Source organism: Nerophis ophidion, linkage group LG11 (assembly GCF_033978795.1).
Source record: "Nerophis ophidion isolate RoL-2023_Sa linkage group LG11, RoL_Noph_v1.0, whole genome shotgun sequence".
Classification (NCBI taxonomy): Eukaryota; Metazoa; Chordata; class Actinopteri; order Syngnathiformes; family Syngnathidae; genus Nerophis; species Nerophis ophidion.
In genome coordinates this window covers 38606025-38627621 of record NC_084621.1, presented here as the reverse complement: position 1 = coordinate 38627621, position 21597 = coordinate 38606025, and the positions used below count along the sequence as shown (strand labels likewise).

The window sequence follows — 21597 nt, the reverse complement described above, 5'->3', positions numbered from 1 at the left end:
TGGCACTTTAAATGGCAAAGGATACCGATCACAGAACCATGCACATCAAATATTTCCGGATGGTTCAACCGCCACCCGCCCGAATCTAATTCAAATCTATTTTTTCGTCATGTGAACCGGCCGATCCGCGGTTTATCCGCGGAGTGCCGCGGATGAGACCGCAAACCGCGCATCTCTAGTAGAAATCTTTATTTATAGTTGAATTACTTCTTTATTTTTCAACAAGATTTGAGTTATTTTTATATCTTTTTTTCCAAATACTTAAAGAATGAGCAATATTTTGCACTGTTGTATAATTTAATATAGAGATGGATAGAACCTTATTCAGAAAATGATGACATACAGTAGTGCTGTATTTTACTTCTTTGTCTCTCTTTTTCAACCAAAAATGCTTTGCTCTGATTAGGGGGTACTTGAATTAAAAAAATCTTCACAAGGGGTACTTCACTGAAAAAAGGTTGAGAACCACTGGCGTAAAGCGATCTTAACTCTCTGCACCTGGCTTGTTCTCTGTGTGTAACATGTTTAGCCTCATCCTCCAGTGATAATATTACTAGTATCATCTGTTGTAATGAAGGTGATTATTATTATTAACTTAGGGGAGTATCTCTACACTGCAAATGGAGACACACAGTTAGCTCTTGGCTTGTCAACCAGGGACTAAATATAAAAAAAATAGAACAAATACATTGTCAGTCAGAGGGGATCTTTGTTTGTGATCGTCATTTAAAAGCATTTGCCGATCATACTTTTTCAAGAAATTTGGCCGATACTGATGGGTGGCCGATCGAGCGGCAGATCCCTAATTTAATTAAGTTACATCTGTTTATTAAAATGTACTGATGCATGTACGTTAGGTATTTTTATTAATCATATTTTGTGCTGAGCAGCCGGACCCTTTCCTGTGTCGCAATCATTTCTGGTTCTATGGTTGTCACCACACTTTATCATTGGTTTCATTACAAAAAAACCAAAGAAGAAAAGCTGTGGGGTTAATCTTTCTGGTGCCTGCTATGCTGAAGTCTTACGAGATATGTTTGCATGAAGGTTCAAAAGTTTTGTTTGACTTTGGAGGCAATCTTTTTTCTAGATAATGCAGGATGAAATGTAAATGTATCACTACAGTAGATGAACAGCGGCGTGTCATTATGCAGGTGAAGCATTCAGTACTAGGAAGTGTTAAGTGAGTAGTTAGTGGATCTGTTGTAGTAATAAGACAAAGTGAAAGTAAACTCTGGGGGGATCAGAGTGCACCACAATTTACCTCCGGGATACTTGCCAGCAACAGCACAACAATGCAAGTCACATGTAAGTGTGTCACAAACCTGCCGCTGGCTGTCGCTCACATCAGAGCTAGCGAGCGTAAGGCAGCAATGATTTAGGAATAGAAGCACAATGGAGAGTGGAGACAAAGCCACAGAACACAAAATTGAAAATTAACGTCATGTCAAATTTGTAGTAAAAAGACTGAAATCTAATTTAATCTTTAAAACAGTGACACAATGCTACATTTAACGCATCGATTACATTGGCATTAAGAGCTGTGGCTGTTGGCAACCTCCTGATGTAGTTGGTATTAACCCTAGAAGACAGCAGTAGCATTTGATAAACTGCAAGTATTCAGCATCTAGTAGTTTTATCTACCTGTGCATGCGCTTGAAAAATGTTGTTCTATTTGTGTGAAACGTATACTCGTTACACTCGCCTTACTGTTGCTCTCAAAGAACTCACCTGACCGCCATTGCAACACTGCTTCTATTGCTGCTGTGTAGTGCAATATATTTCACCGTGTGGTCTAAAAGCGTTTTATCTGCCTTTCTACTTCTTCATGCACTCCAAATCAATATTTAAGATGAAAACATTTAGTGCTGTCACAAAATTAAAAACAAAAATCAGATTAACCACAGAGTTGCTGTGGATTCACGCATTCAATTATTTAATATTGAATATATTTATATAATAATATATTAGTTTTTTTAATAATAATAATTGTGTTTAATTTTGCATGAGCAAAGAGAGTCAAGAAAGAAAGGAATATATCTTCACTTATTGTGTTAATGTATCACTAGGAATGCGCTATATGGCCTAAAATTTATTTGGCAATATTGCAATATATTGCAGCTTCCTTAAATATTGTAGCTACATAATATACATCAAAATTATTTTATATATAAATGATTACCAAACTATTTTAAAACAGGTAACAAAGTCTTCTAATTTTGCTGCTGACATACAAAAAACTAATATTACAGTTGTATTATTTTCTCAAAACTGTTATAAATGCTAATGTATTGTTAATAGTGCTTTACTTTTTGTTTGAACATGTTTCTGTCTTCACTTCTGTTAAAATTTAATACACATTTATTTTTCTGTTTGATACTTTCCATTAGTTTGGGGTGCTACTACAAATTGTGGTATCGACACATTACCATGGAGTTACAGGGGTAGCATTTGTCATATTAATAAAGATTCTTTACATTTTCAGTCTCATTAAATGACTCAATATTTGAGCTCAACTGTAATCTGACAATATTTATTAATATATACATCAGTTCCTTATTGCCTTTTATTAAATACATGGCTAATGAAGTCAACAGTGCAAAAAAATTAAACAAAAACAAAAACTAGCTTGAGTTTGTAACTAATAACAAAAACAACAAAAAACAATTTTGTGATAGTATAATATATTGATCTAATAGCTGTAGTAATCAAATTATACTATAATACACTAAGTGTATTATAGTATAATGTATATATATATATATATACATATATATATATATATATATATAGTGTATTATAGTATAATGTATATATATATATATATATATATATATATATATATATATATATATATATATATATACATGGGCTTCACGGTGGAAGAGGGGTTAGTGCATCTGCCTCACAATACGAAGGTCCTGCAGTCCTGGGTTCAAATCCAGGCTCGGGATCTTTCTGTGTGGAGTTTGCATGTTCTCCCCGTGAATGCGTGGGTTCCCTCCGTGTACTCCGGCTTCCTCCCACTTCCAAAGACATGCACCCACTTCCAAAGACATGCACCTGGGGATAGGTTGATTGGCAAGACTAAATTGGCCCTAGTGTGTGAATGTGAGTGTGAATGTTGTCTGTCTATCTGTGTTGGCCCTGCGATGAGGTGGCGACTTGTCCAGGGTGTACCCCGCCTTCCGCCCGATTGTAGCTGAGATAGGCGCCAGCGCCCCCGCGACCCCAAAAGGGAATAAGCGGTAGAAAATGGATGGATGGATGGATATATATACATATATATACATACATATATATACTGTATATATATATATATATTTTTTTTTTTATGGTATCATTGCTGTCAATATTTGTATTGATTCGCCCACCTGTTCACATTCAAGAGCTCTAAATTAGCAATTAGTTTAGCTTTTTTGTCTCCTGCAGTGTAGCACCTTTACCTATTCATTGTCCTCTAGTCCTCCAGTGATAATGAACTTGTTAGAAACAGTTTACTTGCCGTGATGGAGGCAAACATTAGTGATTTAGAAGCGGCACTGTGGAGCGACGTTAGCCTATTGTGCATTGCATTGAGGACGCCTTTGTTCGCTTGGCGCTGTCAAATTTGCAGGACACAGCTAGAAGGTGTCACATGCATTATCACGATATTGTCACAATGCGGTGAGGGATGTCTTGTCTTGGTCTTTTTCTGTCTTGTGATTTGCATGTTTTATTTTGAAAAGCAACTCCTCTTGTTTCAGATCTTGGGCCCTTCCAATTGTGTTACCAGCCTGACGTCATCCCTGACCCTGGATTGTTTCCACCTGTTTCCCATTACTCTCATGTTTCATATAAGCCCATGCCTCCCCATGTCCAATGCCAGATTGTCTCGAGCTTTCGTTCCTGTCTAGCGTCCATGTTCATGTTCCTGTCCATGCCTTGCCTGTCCCACGTCTACTTCCTTGGATCCAGAATTCCCACGCTGTAATTTTGAGTTGAACTTTTTCTCCTCCTCAGAGCGAATTTTGTTATCTAGCCGTTGATCAACCGAAGTGGTGAGTTATGATTTTTTCCTAATAATCTTTCCTTCCTCAAAGTTTTTGAGTGATTTTCTGTTTACCTTTATTAGACTAAGATTAGAGTAGACATTTTTATAGTCATTGTTTTTTTCCTCCTGTTGGAGCGTTTTATGTTAAGCTTTCATAACAGATACGGCGCCAAATATAGTTTGTCTTTATTTTGGTATTTTCCTCCTTTTTAGGAGTGATTTTCGTTTGTTCCCCTTTTGGAACCTTTTTCGCTTACCGTTTTTTGTTACTTATAGAATTTGTATAACTCTGGCTCTGGAGGTTAAAGAGTTGTCAAAATAAAAGCTTTACCAAGAATCCCATCTCTGCATCTGAGTCCCTTCCTTAGTCCAAGCCTGACAGATATAACCACAGGATTAAAAGCTCTAACGTTTGGCCACTATATTTAATTTGTATTGTTTATGTATTGCACAACTCCAAACAATTGTTTATCCATATTAAAAGAGGACCTGTTTTGTGTTAAGTGATTCGATGAAAAGAAAACTTCTTCCTGCAGAGTGTGCGAAATACTTAATGTTGATCCACTGTTTCGTCTAGTTTTTTGTACTCAAATTCGCCATTTAAAGGACTGACGTCTAGTTAAGTGTATTTAATATAGGGCTGGGCGATATGGCTTACCATGTATCACAATATCGATAATTATTGATGTATTTTTATAACTTATGTAAAATAAGGGCCAGGAGGAAATATATTGAATGTAAACATTTTTATTTCAAATGTAACCTTCCTCTGGTTAGAATCCCCTTAGCTATCAAGACAGTAAGGAATGAATATGTCAACACATATTGTTACATATACTGAAATATTGTACATGGTAATTGTTATATATTGTATATATGATATAAACATAATATAATATATCAGTATACATCCTATACTGTACATATATTACGTATATATGTTATATTACTTTTAGTCTATTTTATACCTGGATTGTCTTTTCCATCATTTGTAACTGAGCTACTGTGTGGAACAATTTCCCTTGTGGATCATTAAAGTTTGTCTAAGTCTAACTCTAAAACAACCAAGGAAAACCCATTCAATAAATGTAAACAAAGCTCATTGAACACTTAACAATAACCTCTTAAAATTAAGGTTAAAAAATAAGGAATATGTAAGAAATTCTTAAATGAAGTGTAACAAAAAAGCGCAAAGTGTGAAAATGTAAACAGAGAAACCTGAGAAAAACTATTTTTTTACATGTTTATTGCCAGGAAGTAACAGATGTACTCTAAAGTGTAAGCGAGCTAAGGTGACGTGGTATCACCGGTCTTGGTGGGGCCTTGCACAGTTTACAGACCTCTTTGGTCTCACTACGGTCCGTTTAAAAAAAATAAAGAACTGGCCTACTGTCAAGGTGACTTCTCATTTTTAGTTTCTCTTCTCACTCCATGCAAAGAATCAACCGCGAGACGACAAGTTAGCACAACCAAACTTGATAGTTGATACTGTTACCTGATTGGCTGTTAACGTGTCGCACCCACTGATCCGTGATCACTTTCTGTGTTGCTCGGTTAAACTTGCTTTACAACTTTCGGTTTATTGCGACAAAGAAAAAGACAAAAAAATATTCAACGCTTGATCGAACGCATGTCGTGACATATAAAAATATTGTTTTATTGCCGAGCCCTACGTTAATATGAACTTGTTTGTTTCTGCAGTCTGTCGCTACCGCATCCTTTGCCAATTTGCTAACACTGCTGGTATTTTGATTTCTGTGCTGCAGAAGAGTTAAAACAATTATTCTGCATCAAGGCACTTTTATACTGCACTACCTGTTGTGTTATCATTTTCCCTCCCTTCTCCTTTTTATTGTAATGGCTGACTCCTTCAGCTAATTAGTCCCCAGTGAGGGGCGGACACTAAGGCACACCTGCAACCAGTTTCACCTAGGAGTATTTAAGCTCGTCACTGACAGCTTGGTCTTGCCGGTTATTGTGTCCTGAACCTCCCACGTGCATGTGTCTGCTTCACTTAGTCAGTCCTGGTATGTGGTCTCTCCTTATTCCTGTAATCCCTCACCTCTTTGTGTTTGTTCCCTTGCCTTCCTGAGGCAACCAGGATTCTGTGTTGGACTTTATAATGTGCTCAGTGCGCCCAGGCCCTTTTCCCTGCCGACCACTGAGGAACTTTGTTTTTGTATTCATGCTGTGCACTTCTGCCCCATCACCTTTTGTTACACTTTTTGGACTCATTCAATTTTTTCACTTTCCGTGATTCAACGTTGCCTGCAGTATCTGCATCCTGGTGTCACCTCCTTGATTGATTCCTAACCCCACCAAGAGCTGATGCAACAAAATTTCGTTCTTATCTGTGCAGTAAAGTTCAAATTTGAACGACAATAAAAAGGAAGTCTAAGTCTATTTTTGACAACCCTAGTTGTTACATCATGTCATTTTAAAATCTGCTAACAGTCTTGCTCCAATTACAAACAGCTTCTAATGAACTCTCTGTTCTCATTGCAGGTAATTTACACTAAATGAACACTACGGCCATAATTAGAGTATTTATGGTAAACTTCATATTTGAACTAGTTCTCAGTGTGTAGTAAGCACACAATTAACCATGTTATTCAATGAAAACACTCAGAGTCAATTAAAATGAAGTTGAGAATGTTGGCTCACCTTTGAGAATGTAGTCTGTTAGCAGACCTGGCACCTTGTCGCTGTCATCTCTCATGGCGTGCAGGACTGAAAATTGGCAGTTTGAAGCGAGTGAGTTTCAAGGAATCAAACGATGACGTACAGTATGTCAAAGTAAATAAATACTTTTGATCAGGATCTGGAGGTCTTCGATTGAAGGAGGATGTCCTTTTTTTTCATAAGGGATGACGGTAGTCAGAAACTGTTGTGAAGAATCATTGACACATTTGTGATGAAAAAAGAAATACAGAACATGGATATTTGACGTTCAAAAGTATTAGGACACCTGACCAAGATGTGAACAGAAAGTGAAAATGGAATAAAATAGTGTTACTTCCACCTTTTAAGCTGTGCCAACTTTCCCTCCTTTAGTACTATCCCACAATCTCTGTTCAGTTCCTTCTTAAAGTGAACATTAAATTGAGCGTCTGAATCCTCAACTCTAAGTTGTGTTGCCCTTTTTTTAACTTTATTGAGCATCAACAATGCAGTTAAGCACAGTGTATAGATAAAAGTTATAATGTTCAGATTTTTTTTCCCAATTTGTTATGGTGAAACCTACCTTTACCCCATCCAACCACCCCTCCATATAAATTTCAAATAAATACCTAAAACAAAATTTTAAAATAAACATTAAATTAAATGAATAAATAAAGGCAAAACTGTCGTATTAAAATACTTACAACTTTTGTGTGTGTTTAAAATGCGTTTTAATGCAGAAATCCAATTCCAGCAGTGCCTTTATCTATCTTGTCACTAGACTACAGCATAGAAAAAAGGAAAAACAACTTTTAAAAAATTCAGGTTGACTCAAATCATGATTGACTAAAAAGTAATTACACATTTCATGAAGCAAAAAAGAAATAAGAGCTCAAATATCAAAATATATTAAAGTTAGAAATGTTTGTTTTTAATTAGAATAAAACATTTTTTAAGTTGAATATAATCATGATTCACTCTACTAATTATTTTGAAGAATTAAAAAACAAATAAATAAAATAAAAATCAAACAAAAGTTATAACATCAAATATCAAATATATTTAGGTGAAAAAAAACCTAAAGAATTTATTCAAAAGAACGACCATCCATCCATTTCTACTGCTTATTCCCTTTGGGGTCGCAGGTGGGCGCTGGTGCCTATCTTAGCTACAATCGGTGAATTATAATTATATTCAACCTGGAAAATGTGCATTTATTTTATTTTGAAATGATGTATTGATCAAAAGTTAACATTAAAACATTATTTTTTGGTTCAAAAGTAAAAAAATTCCAAGTACATAACTTTGGCCCGAATTTTGCTCCAAAACAGAATCGCTCTGCAAAACCATTCCTGTTTCCTTTCCATGTTTGTCACACCTTTTGAAAATGTTGAAAATGTTTACTGTATTTTAGTTTGATTTTTACACTTCTGACAGTGTAAAAAACTAGTTTCCATTACATTATTCCCTATCCCAGACATTAATACAATGTTAATTATACATGCATGTTTTTTAAATCTGACTTTTAAACAATGCTGCAAAATAGTTGTATTTATAAATTGAGACAATGTTGATGTCTAACGTTGGATCCACATTGTTGGTCGGGAAATTACCAAATGTCAAAAGTGAAATGAACGTCTCAAACTGACATTGAATAAACATTGTCCAAAACATGTTTTACTTTGTATTTGTTTTTTAGAATATTGGTTGGTAAATGACCAAAATACAATGGTCAAATCAACATCAGAACCCAACATTGATTAAACTTCAAAAAGCATGTTGTTTCAACGTCAGGTTTGAGTTGCTCAACGTCAGGACCTGATTCAACAAGTTTTCATCGTTGTTTTAATGTCTTGTGCCTGCTGGGATGTTTATTTCCATGGCACGGACTTGGAATTCAACCAATGCCACCAAGTGGGTTGTTTTTGACATTGAAAGTCATACTTTATAGTGAACAAGTGAAAGGTAGAACTACCTGTCCCTCACTGCATTCGCTCCCAAATGTTTGGCGAAAGCTGTTGTGGATAATGGAAGAGAGGCCCTCCATGCTGAAACGCTGAATAAGGAATAAGGTTGACGCAGTTTAGCATTGCTCAATAACAAGTACATTTATAAAGAATATGGAATAAAGCACTTACTGATCCCAACGTCTTCTCTATGTATCCTTGCGACAATCCAGCTGTCCCTTTAAGCTTCTTCTTCTTCTTCAGCGCCTCGCGGTGCTCCTTCTGTCGGTTTTGCACGTCGATGAGTGCCGAGATGAAACTGTTCTTCACCTCCTTCTGAAAGACCAGCTCATCCCTGAGGGCCAGCTGCTGCACCAGCTCCTCTGAGAACCTCCTGATGGACGCCTCTGTTTCCTCCAAGTTCACGTTTAGCTCCGCTACGTTCAGCATCCTCACCCCTGGACAAACATGAACGTACTGTAATGATGTAATCATAACTCCACAGTCGTTTACACATGGCGTTCTTAGTTGCACTACTTCCTGTTCCAACAGAGCGACATCGAGGTGTTTGTGGCAGGGCCTAATCTACTAAGGGTTAAAACGCGGGCAAACTTGACAGCACACACAAAGCTGATCTACTAAGGTCGTGCACACATAATTTGTATCTTAAATGAGCAGAATATAGAGCAACATCCATTTATCAATCAATCAATCAATTAATTTTTATTTATATAGCCCTAAATCACAAACGTCTCAAAGGACTGTACAAACCACTACGACTACGACATCCTCGGAAGAACCCACATAAGGGCAAGGAAAACTCACACCCAGTGGGACGCCAGTGACAATGATGACTATGAGAACCTTGGAGAGGACCTCATATGTGGGCAACCCCCCCTAGGGGACCGAAAGCAATGGATGTCGAGCGGGTCTAACATGATACTGTGAAAGTTCAATCCATAGTGGCTCCAACACAGCCGCGAGAGTTCAGTTCAAAGCGGATCCAAGACAGCAGCGAGAGTCCCATCTACAGGAAAACCATCACAAGCGGAGTCGGATCAGCATCGTAGAGATGTCCCCAACCGATACACAGGCGAGCGGTCCATCCTGGGTCCCGACTCTGGACAGCCAGTACTTCATCCATGGCCATCGGACCGGACCACCCCAACACAAGGGAGGGGGGGAAAGAGGAGAAAAAGAAATAAAGCGGCAGATCAACTGGTCTAAAAAGGAGGTCTATTTAAAGGCTAGAGTATACAAATGAGTTTTAAGGTAAGACTTAAATGCTTCTACTGAGGTAGCATCTCGAACTGTTACTGTTATTTAAGGTGCCTGTCTTTATGTACCGTATTTTTCAGACTATAAGTCACAGTTTTTTTCATAGTTTGGCTGGGGGTGCGACTTACACGTATACTCAGGAGCGATTTATGTGTGAAATTTTTAACACGTTACCGTAAAATATCAAATAATATTATTTAGCTCATTCACGTAAGAGACTATACGTATAAGATTTCATGGGATTTAGATACATAGATAGATAGATAGATAGATAGTACTTTATTGATTCCTTCAGGAAAATTTAAAATTCCAACAGCAGTGTACAGAGTTCAGATCAATTAAACAGTAGAAAGTAAATAATGGGGTTATAATAGAAACAAAATTAAAAAAAATATTACAATAGGAATAACAATTATTTTTTATTAATTAATTAATTAATAAAATTTAGCGATTAGGAGTGACAGATTGTTTGGTAAATGAATAGCATGTTCTATATGTTATAGTTATTTGAATGACTCTTACTACAATATGTTACGTTAACATACCAGGCACCTTCTCAGTTGGTTATTTATGAATCATATAAGGTACACTTATTCAGCCTGTTGTTCACTATTCTTTATTCATTTTAAATTGCCTTTCAAATGTCTATTCTTGGTGTTGGGTTTTATCAAATAAATTTCCCCAAAAAATGCGACTTATACTCCAGTGTGACTTATATATGTTTTTTCCTTGGGCAAGACACTTTACCCACCTGTCCCCAGTGCCACCCACACTGGTTTAAAAATGTCACTTACATGTTAGGTTTCACTATGTAAAGCGCTTTGAATCACCAGAGAAAAGCGCTATATAAACATAATTCACCTCACTTCATTAGAAGGAGGCGATTGCTGCAAAATCCCAGACGATGGAGTGAGACACTCTTCTGTGATCGTATCCACAGCAGGGGTGTCACTAGACCTAATACTGTACTGGGGCACTAATAATTCATGTAAGCGTGCAAAGCGCGCAAGAAAAAACATTTTTAGCACTTATTTATCATAAAAAATACATAAATAGTGCTTTAAACTATGAAATCATATCAGATTATGTTGTATGGATCTTTGATTAACCACCTGAAATTAACTAATGCATTTGACCTACTTGTGCACTCTTTTACTCCAGACTTCTAAACTGCTACTGGTAAAAGCAAAAAGGAAGAGCAATGAATATTTTTGAAATATATATTGCAGTAATCATCTGCATATTTTACATCTACAAAAGTAAAACAAACAATAAAGCACCCCTACATCTCTTGGTTCTTTTATATTATTTAATTGGCAAAGTGGCTAATCCTATTTCAGATACGCAAAACAATAAAATATACACAAAACAATTAAGCCACAGTAGTAGAATAAATGAACAACTGTTGTGTGTCTGTTCAGGGAATCATTTTCTGAGAAGTAAACTGTAACGTCTCGTTTTCATTTTTGCAAAGTGGTCAATCACTCTGGACAGACATGGAAATATTACAGTAACTGTTATACAGTTGACCAGTGGTTCCCAACTGGTGGGTCGTGACATAAAAGTGGATTGTGTGTAATTTTCAGTGAGTCGCAGTCAGATGTGTGCATGAAAAAAAAAAAGTTTGGGGAGAAAAAAAATCAAATTGTGGCAACAAAACCAGATATTTTTAGCCATTTTTCTAGTGACTATTAGTGAGTATTTTAGCAAATGGCAAACCGACTAACAAGTTGGAGCAAGACTCAGGACAGACGTGGAAATATATTTTCAAAAAATTTAAATGGGGCAACAAAACCCGATATTTTCAGCCATCTTTCTGAAAACAAATACAGAAATGTTACTATTTTTTCTGGAAACAAAACCAGATGCTATAGCTGTAGCCATTTTTCTGGTGACAAAACAAGATTATTTTAGTCAAAGTCACACCGATTAACAACACAAGTCTACTGTGCTATTTTTCTGTGAAATAAACTTCAATGATTTAAAAATTTGGCTCACGACTTGATGATATGGAAAAATGTTTTTCTTCCTGAAGATAAGCCATTTGAGAAGCACTCAACTCACACATGCTTACTCCAAATCATCATTGATGCAGAGGTCCTGAGCAGAACCAGCAGACAATAACCAACATGATGTTTCATGTTCATTGGAAATTCCCCCGACAGCTCGTACAGCAAATGAATATGTTTGTCTTGATACAAGGAATAACGTTAGCTACCTTAGCATCAACTTAAGACAATGATGTTGCCTAGCTAGCTAGGACTTCACTTACATCTCTCATTCCTCGCTGCTTCTTCCCTGCTGCGGGCGAATAACTTTCTGATATCCATCTAGGAGTTACAGTTTGAGTCCAATCAAAATCAAAATAATGTAATTAACAAATTGTTGTTGGCTAACATTACCTACCTCACGCAGTGATTCTCATCCTCTCTCTCTGTCTCTCTCTCAAATGAAGTCTCGATCCTCACGTGAATAAATTACCATATTAATTAGCCATGTGCTCATTGTTATGTGGAGTGAATACAGTAGCAATCAATTACCATACTAAGTAGTATGTGCGCTGTTGTCTATGTTATGCAGACTTAAAACTCTGAAGCGTTTTTTTTTTTTATTGGTGAAATTTTTACTGGGGCACTGCAGATCAACACTGGGGCACATGCCCCAGTGAAATCTGTCTGGCGACGCCCCTGGTCCACAGTCATATTTCCAACAGAAATAAAAAATATTACACATATCATCCGTTCAGCAATTCCGTCTTTGAGCTGATGGATGATTTAAGGACTAATATGGAGACAGAAGAATACCAGGTTGCATGTTTTGCGGTGGTCGTTTCAGCAAGATGCAGAAAGGAGGTCAGGAAGCAGCATGCAGGTAAAGTGAATATTTATTTCAATAACAAAAATACAAAAGATAAACGCTCCTATGGCACTAACAGCAACGGAAAAGTTTAAGAACTTAGCATTATGGTAATAGCGAGTAGCTAGCAAAATAAACTTACATGTAGCAATCGGAGTGTGGAAAAACAAATACAACTGTCATGTGCAATGAGCAAGACTCCCAGGCTGAGTAGACCAGTGTTTTTCAACCTTTTTTGAGCCGAGGCACGTTTTTTGCATTGAAAAAATCCGGAGGCACACCACCAGCAGAAATCATTAAAAAAACAAAACTCAGTTGACAGTAAAGAGTCGTTGTCGCAATTGTTGGATATGACTTTAAACCATAACCAACCATGCATCAATATAGCTCTTGTCTCAAAGTAGGTGTACTGTCATGACTTGTCACATCACGCCGTGACTTATTTGGAGTTGTTTGCTGTTTTCCTGTGTGTAGTGTTTTAGTTCTTGTATTACGCTTCTATTTTGGTGGCTTTTTCCCTCTTTTGGTATTTTCCTGTTGCAGTTTCATGTCTTCCTTTGAGCGATATTTCCCACATCTACTTTGTTTTAGCATTCAAGAACATTTTAGTTGTTTTTATCCTTCGTTGTGGGGACATTGTTCATTATTATGTCATGTACGGATGAACTTTGTGGACACTGTCTTTGCTCCACAGTAAGTCTTTGCTGTTGTCCTGCATTCTGTTTTTGTTTACTTTGTATTCAGTTCAGTTTTAGTTTCGTTCTGCATAGCCTTTCCTAAGCTTCAATGCATTTTCTTAGGTGCACTCACCTTTTGTTTATTTTTGGTTTAATCATTAGACACTTTTTTACCTGCACGCTGCCTCCCGCTGTTTCCGACATCTACAAAGCAATTAGCTATCCGCTGCCACCTACTGATATGGAAAAGTATTACACGGTTACTCTGCTGAGCTCTAGACAGCACCGACACTCAACAACAACACATCATTTGCAGACTATAATTACTGGTCTGCAAAAAATTTTTTAACCCAAATAGGTGAAATTAGATACACCAGACTGTATCTCACGGCAGTGTGCGCCGCGGCACTGTGGTTGAAAAACACTGGATTAGACGACGAGGCAGGTATAAATAGCTCTCTGATTAGTGATCAAAAGCAGGTGAGCCACCTGACCACTAACCAGAGGCAGGTGCAAAAATTAGAACTTAAATACACACGTAACTAAGGAGATATGATAACCAATTCAAAACATAATATGACCTGACGTGACGGGTCATAATGGTCTGCTGCCTTTTTTGTAATAACATTTGTTTTTTCATGTATATAGAAGAGAAATACCAATAATATAATTACTATACCCCCCCGCGAGCCCAAAGGAAATAAGCGGTACAAAATAGATGCAAGGACGGATAATTACTATATGAAAAAACGTCTTGTAACATGCATTTTCTTACTGCTGGATCCTTCCAGTGCACAATTACAACGGTCACGTGATCTCTCAGAGAGCACTGTAGGTGTATTAAAAATAGGGACGGTCCCCTAGATTGTAAAAGAGTAATGAAGAATGCGTGTGCCTACAATACAGTATGTGTGATCTCACCTCATTGAATATTCAAAAGTGATCGTTTTCGAATGTCTTTTATTAAGTGAGGGATTTTGAGAAAAAAAACTAATTTCAACTTTTTTTTCCTTCAAAATTCGAGTGAGATTTGATTTGCGATTTTTATATTCTATACATAAAAATGCATAAAACTGCAAAAATAGCAAGTAAAGGAAGACATATTACTTTTAGGCTGTCAATCAACAGATTATCGTCTCAAGGTGTCACACCTTAGAGCAATATGCAATAACTTTAAAAAATATTTGGCTTTATGCAGGGAGTGAGAGTTTTTATCTACATCATGCTCTTAAACTGAAAGAATAATCGATAAAAAGTATACAGTCTTTATAATCTAATGTAATCATAATATAGTAATCCATTTAACCATTTAAAAGGATATATATACATGTATTTCTCATTACTGTAGAATTGTTCATCCCTGTACTGTAATTGAAAGGTAAATAATTGTATTCTAAAGAAATAAACAAACAAAAAAATAAAATTGACTCTCCTTTCTGTTATCTTAAATAAATATTGAACATCTTAAAGCGCATTTCCCAGTTGAAAAAAAACGAGGTCGTGCGTTGTCTTTTTGTTTGTTGCCATCACGTGATCACGCCATTCTCGCTCGTCGGTCTGTGTTGATGGGTGTATATTGCCCACCCGATTGGAAGCTGAAATATTACCACAACGGGACATTTGGCTTTGTAATCTTATTTTTCTCCTCCTAATTTTTGTTACTTTGCGGAACTTCTCAGAACTTCGCGAGTAGGGAGGCTGCCTGTGCCTCCTGCAAAACTGTCGCCCCACTCTCCGCCCACCGAGACAAAGATTGTGGATGACCTAAAAGAGGGCTCACTGTGTTCAGTTAACTGTTGAATAAACACGCAAGGTGTTCAGAGCGAGACTTCTTGCTTCCTGTTTGAAGCGAGAGACAAAGAAACGCGAAGCTCGACAATTCTGATTCGCCAACACATCTGTCACTCAACTGTCGGTGACGGCAGAGAAAAAAAACAAAAAAAACTCAGCCTCTTGCGGTTATTTATCGCACTAATTAAATATTTAATGTCAATTCCATGTTGATTAATTGTGCAGCCCTTTAAGAGACATTTAAATAAATATCTCTACCATCTGGTCATTAGGAGGTGTGGGGGGGTCCTCACATATGCGATCCTCTCCAAGGTTTCTCATTGTCCCATTGGGTTGAGTTGCCCTGATGTGGGATCTGAACCGAGGATGTTGTTGTGGCTTGTGCAGCCCTTTGAGAAACTTGTGATTTAGGGCTATATAAATAAACATTGATTGATTGATTGAGTGAATGATTGATTATCTTTTTAAAGGCAGAATTATTTCTAAAGCGCTTGTATTGAATGTCCTTGTGCAAATGAGTGTTTACTAACACATAACACCGCTCCAGTGTACGCTCACTGTAACTCACTGTCTTGGTAGCTGAGGCTTCTATTGGGCTGCTGCACGTCCACAGACAGCATGGAAAGGTCTGACTGTGAAGGATTCTGCTGTGCTTCAAAGTCAGGAGAGTCTTGCATCATCTCCTCTAACTCCTCAATCACCTACAGTGAACACACACACACACACACACACACACACACACACACACACACACACTCAAGGGATCAATGCAAATCCCTCTGGTTGAGTTAAGCTGCTGCATCATCTGCATTTTAAACAGCTCTGCCCAAGCTGGATGTTTACGTGTTGCCGTACCTGCTCAGCTGTGAAAAGAGGCTCCTCGCCGATGCACGAGACGATGATGGAGTGCATGTCCAACTGCTCCCTTAGCTCCTCGTCATCCGACTGCTCCGCCGTGACATCCCTCGTCTATCCCCAGCAAGGTGGGCGTGTGGGGGGGATTTAATCATAGCTTATTGCTGACACCATTACAGTATATGGCTGAGATTTTGCAGATGAACGAAAGAGATTGGGCGAGTGAATTGGTGGGATGGAGTAACAGTGGGACACGCTGGGAGGAAAGGAGGGAGGGATGGAGTTACTGACCGCTTTCTTTCCCTCTCTGAATATGGATGTCATGTGGAGGGAGCGTGTGCGGGAATGGTCCCAGTCCAAAGGCATCACCTGCCCGAAACTTTTGGTTAAGGCGGTCCAGATCCTGTGGGTTCATAAGAAGGACACTACATTAGGTACACCACCAATACTGTATGCCATCTGACCATCCATCCATTTTCTAACACTTGTCCCTTTCAGGGGCTGGAGCCTGTCCCAGTATTCATTTAATGCAATTAAATGCCTCCAAGTGTGAATGTTTGTTTGTTTGAGACATTCAACCAAATCACTGAGATTTGCTTTTTTAACCTTTAAAAATAATCTTTTTTCAACTTATATCTGACAATGCAGTTGTACCTTGCCACATTGCACATCACCACATCGCAATGTTTTTGGTGATGTATATTTTTTAAAGCTTATTCAATACTGTTTTGGTCCTGTATTAAGCATTTTTAAGCATACAAATGACTAAATAAACTAAAAATGTCAATACTACAATGACATTGGCGACTAGCTGAGACTAAACCAATCAGAGCATGCGGTTCAGTATCGTGGCCGCTGATTGGCTGATTGATTCTGTTAGGAACTCGCATGGCTGCAGTTGTAGTGACCCCAAGATGCAGGAACCAGGGGAACAAAGAGCAGGTAAGATGATTTTAATACACTCAAAACAGAGAAGGAAGCAGTATTGTACACAACAGAGGTTCTCAAACAGTAAGCAATCCTCAAGCACTGAGGAGCAGGCGAGGCAGGCATAAATAGAAGCCTGCCAATCAACAGCAGGTGAGGGGAAAAAGTGCTCAGGGAGACATGCAGGAAATGTAACAAAATGAGAGTGCTGACAAGAAATACACACAAAACAAGGAAGCTCAAACAGAGATGAAGTGACGGATCATCACATATTCCAAATACACAAAAGCAGGTACCAAAGGGTAAGAACATTTGGTTTTGCATAATAGGTCGCCTTGCAATCATTGTATTTCATTATTCATCCATCCATCCATTTTCTACCGCTTGTCCGATTCCGGGTAGCGGGTGTGCTGAAGCCTTTCTCAGCTGCATTCGGGCGGGAGGCGGTGTACACCCTGGACAAGTCGCCACCTCATCACAGGGCCAACACAGATAGACAGACAACATTCAAACTCACATTCTGTCACGCCTGTAAATCTGGTTTTATGTTTGATCATGTTTTGTTTTGTTTTCTGGACTGTTGTTCCGTTTTTTCACTTCCTGGTTTGTTTTTGTTACCATAGCTACTCATTAGTTTCCACCTGTTTCCCCTAGTAACGCCCCAATCATCAGCCTCTCACACCTGTTTCTAGTTACCATGGCCACTATTTATGTCACTTGCTTTCTGTTTATCGTTCTGGGATTTTTGCATTCTGCCTCATGCCTGCATTTCTCGTACCAACCTTCACGCCTTGCCACGCTGCTAAACCTTTGGACCACGCCACGTAAGATCCGTGTATTTTTTCGCCTAGGTGCAAGTTTTTGATTTGTTGAGTATCTTTGTTAGCATCTTTTGTTTATTTGTAGATAGCCATGCCATTGTGCTGTTTTTGTTAAAGTTTTAGTATAGATTATTAACCGCCACCGAGCGCGTTCTTTGTTTGGCCCTTTTGTATTTTAGTAATAAATAAAATGTTCTTACATTTATGCCTGACTCGTCCCACATCATTCTTGCATCGAGGAAGCACAAACAACCACAGTTCCGGCATGACACATTCACACACTAGGGGCAAATTTAGTGTTGCCAATCAACCTATCCCCAGGTGCATGTTTTGGGGGGGTGGGAGGGAACCCACGCAGTCACGGGGAGAAAATGCAAAATCCACACAGAAAGATCCCAAGCGCAGGATCGAACCCAGGGCTTTCGTATGGTGAGGCAGACGCACTAACCCCTCTCCCACCGTGCTGCCATTATTTCATTAACAATTTTAGGAAACTGGAATACGCCCGATTGTAGCTGAGCTAGGCACCAGCGCCCCCCGCAACCCCAAAGGGAATAAGCGGTAGAAAATGAATGGATGGAGGGATGGAATTGTTAACAAAATGCTATTTTTCAAGTGTTTACACCCATCCATCCATCCATTTTCCTATCGCATGTTCCTTTTGGGGGGACTGGGGGTGCTGGAGCCTATCTCAGCATCACTATTTTACTATTTCAAATTGTTTTGAACATGCAATCAGATCTGTGTTGGCCCTGCGATGAGGTAGCGACTTGTCCAGGGTGTACCCCGGCGGGAAGCTCCAGCACCCCCCGCGACCGCCGAAAGGGACAAGCGGTAGAAAATGTATGGATGGATGGAATCAGATCAACGTGCAAGTCACTTTGTTTGTCTTAGTTATGGGCTGCAAATGGCCCCCATGCGCCGCACCTTGGACACCAGTTTAAGATTAAAACAATTTTTTTCATTAAATAGCATCAATGCACTGATAAAGCAAGATACAAGACATATCATTAAAGGCCTACTGAAACCCACTACTACCGACCACGCAGTCTGATAGTTTATATATCAATGATGAAATTTTAACATTTCAACACATGCCAATACGACCTTTTTAGTTTACTAAATTGCAATTTTCACACGTGACGTCACGTGTTGGAGGGGACATATTAGCGAGGCACCAAACACGGCTAAAAGTCGTCTCTGTTCATGGCGTAATTACACAGTATTTTGGACATCTGTGTTGCTGAATCTTTTGCAATTTGTTCATTTAATAATGGAGACTATAAAGAACAATGCTGTTGGTGGAAAGCGGTGGATTGCAGCTGTCTTTAGCACCGAGACACAGCCAGTGTTTCTTTGTTTGTTGTGAAGCTTTAACACAGAGCGGTCAAGCGAACATGTTTTCTCTACGTCAACCAGCATGTCTTTGGATGGTAAAATTGTGATATTCAGTCTTACCGGAGAAATCAGTGGATTATGGGACTTCCTCCTGTAGTAGCTGTCAAAAAAGGCAGCTGTGAGCTTGGCTCCTCGGCTTCTCTCTGAGACACTGCGTGTTCACCGCAGCCTTCCGACCTCGAGGTATGTCTTTAGGATCTCACTAAAACACTTAAAACAATTCGCAGATAAGGGATCTTCCAGAATTATCCTAGTAAATTGTCCAATTACATCTGAAACGCTCACACTGCCGCCGGAGCCGTCGCCGTCGTTTGTTTTTTCTGTTTTTTTTTCTAGTCCTTCACTATCAATATCCTAATTCACTAATCTTTCATCCTCGCTCAAATTAATGGAGGAATTGTCCCTTTCTCGGTCAGAATTGCTCTTACTGCTGGTGGCTCCCATTTAAAACAATGTGAATATGTGTGGAGCCCTGCAACCAGTGACGTCACGCGCACATACTTCCGGTAAAGGCAGGGCTTTTCTATTAGCGACCAAAAGTTGCGAACTTTATCGTTGATGTTCCCTACTAAATCCTTTCAGCAAAAATATGGCAATATCGCAAAATTATCAAGTATGTAGAGATGCGCGGTTTGCGGTCTCATCCGTGGAGTCCGCGGATAAACCGCGGGTCGGGCGGGTGACATGACGAAAAATTTGATTTTAAATAGATTCGGGTGGGTGGCGGTTGAACCATTCGGAATTATTTGATATACATGGTTCTGAGATCGGCAATCTTTACCACTCTAAGGGCCATTTTGACTTATGTCACAAAGTAAAGAAACAACAGGAGCCGCAAACATTCTCGCGTATAACTGATGGCAGTCATCCAGTTAACAAGAATTAGGGCGTACTATAAAGCCATTGCCTTTGACGCCTTCTACAACATGTATAAATTGCCCCCCTGTGCGTTGGTAAGGTGGCCGGGGTTTGGTCCTAGCGGGTGTATAATATAGTCAGGAAGACTCATGGATGCAAAGGATTCAGAGTATTTGTTGTGTTGCGTTTATGTTGTGTTACTGTGGGGATGTTCTCCCGAAATGTGTTTGTCATTCTTGTTTGGTGTGGCTTCACAGTGTGGCGCATATTAGTAAGAGTGTTAAAATTGTTTATATCACAACCATCAGTGTACTTTGTGTCACCCAGTATTGCCTTTCAATCTTGTACGTGTTTCTGCGGAACCTGACACAACATGTTGATGGACTGGCAAACAGTTTGTACATGTTGATGAAGATGTCAAAGGCAATAACTTCGTAGCACGCCTTCAATTTCGTTTTCTGGATAAGCACCCGCAAACAGTCGCGAGAATGTTTGCGGCTCCCATTATCTTCTACACTTTGTGAAACAGTTCAAATTAGATCTATGAGTGGTAAAAGTTGCCGACCCCTGATATATAACAACGGGCGGGCGGTTGCGGTGTTGATAAAATGTTGGTTCGGGTGGATGGCGGGTGGATGACGACTTAAGTGTTGCGGTTGTGGATGATATAATTGCCTAACCGCGCATCTCTACAAGTATGACACATAGAAGTACCTGCTATTCCCGTTTAAATAAGAACATCTCATTTCAGTAGGCCTTTAAAGACACACAATGAGCAATTTGATTTCAACATGATCGAGACAATAGAAGACACAGGCCAACAACAACAACAACAACAACAACAACACTCACTCGTCCCCCTGTAGAAGCGTGTCCTTGTAGACGTCCGTCACTACCTCGGCGTTGGCCGCCAATGTGCTCACATCCCCGAAGCAAAAGGACAAAGTCTCGTCGAAATGGTCCACTGGATCCCCCATGGATTTGCTTTCCCCGGGAGACGCGCTGCTGTGTCCGTGCTCTAGACGCTCCAGCCCCGCATCATCATCCTCAGCGCCATCGCTACCATCCAGGCGCTGCGTGGCAGCGGCGGACGCGCAGCCTTCCAGCGGCTGATCCGCTCCCACATTCGGCCAAGCGTCGTCCAAGCGAGCGGTGGGTGCCGCCATAGCCCGCCCGGAACTGCCTAGTCGCACCGGCTGGATGATGGATGTGTGGCTAGCATCCCCCACCTCCTCCATGCCGCCATGAGCCTGCCCGCCGCTGCTGCTGAGGCGGCACACAGCCGACTATAATGGCCGATCCACAGTGTCTCGTACAGTAGGACACGGGATGAAGAATGCCGCCATCTTGTGCGCATATGACTTAATTGTCTTTCATCGTTTTGATCAGATAAGCCCTTCAAGCTTTAAATGCATTGCAGTACAGAAATGGCGCCGTCCTTTGGACAAAACAAGAACTGTCTACTATGCGTGGTGGATCATTTCAAATATTGGATC

General features: G+C 39.4%; 1 protein-coding gene and 1 long non-coding RNA gene across 2 annotated transcripts in view; one reads left to right on the top strand and one right to left on the bottom strand.

Annotated features, from left to right (window-relative positions):
- Positions 1 to 4375, top strand: part of LOC133562059 (uncharacterized) — a 16420-nt gene extending 12045 nt beyond the window's left edge. The window contains exon 2 of the long non-coding RNA XR_009808829.1: positions 3747 to 4375. This is a non-coding gene — a long non-coding RNA (uncharacterized LOC133562059). The remainder of the gene's footprint in view (positions 1 to 3746) is intronic.
- The window catches only part of fez2a (fasciculation and elongation protein zeta 2a), a 27258-nt gene extending 5661 nt beyond the window's left edge, over positions 1 to 21597 (bottom strand). The window contains exons 1-8 of the mRNA XM_061915870.1: positions 20954 to 21597; positions 16389 to 16500; positions 16098 to 16211; positions 15811 to 15943; positions 8833 to 9098; positions 8670 to 8750; positions 6842 to 6917; positions 6698 to 6763 (exon numbers count right to left, since the gene is read on the bottom strand). Coding sequence (XP_061771854.1) covers positions 6698 to 6763; positions 6842 to 6917; positions 8670 to 8750; positions 8833 to 9098; positions 15811 to 15943; positions 16098 to 16211; positions 16389 to 16500; positions 20954 to 21339 — 1234 coding nt within the window. The 5' untranslated portion in view covers positions 21340 to 21597. The remainder of the gene's footprint in view (positions 1 to 6697; positions 6764 to 6841; positions 6918 to 8669; positions 8751 to 8832; positions 9099 to 15810; positions 15944 to 16097; positions 16212 to 16388; positions 16501 to 20953) is intronic.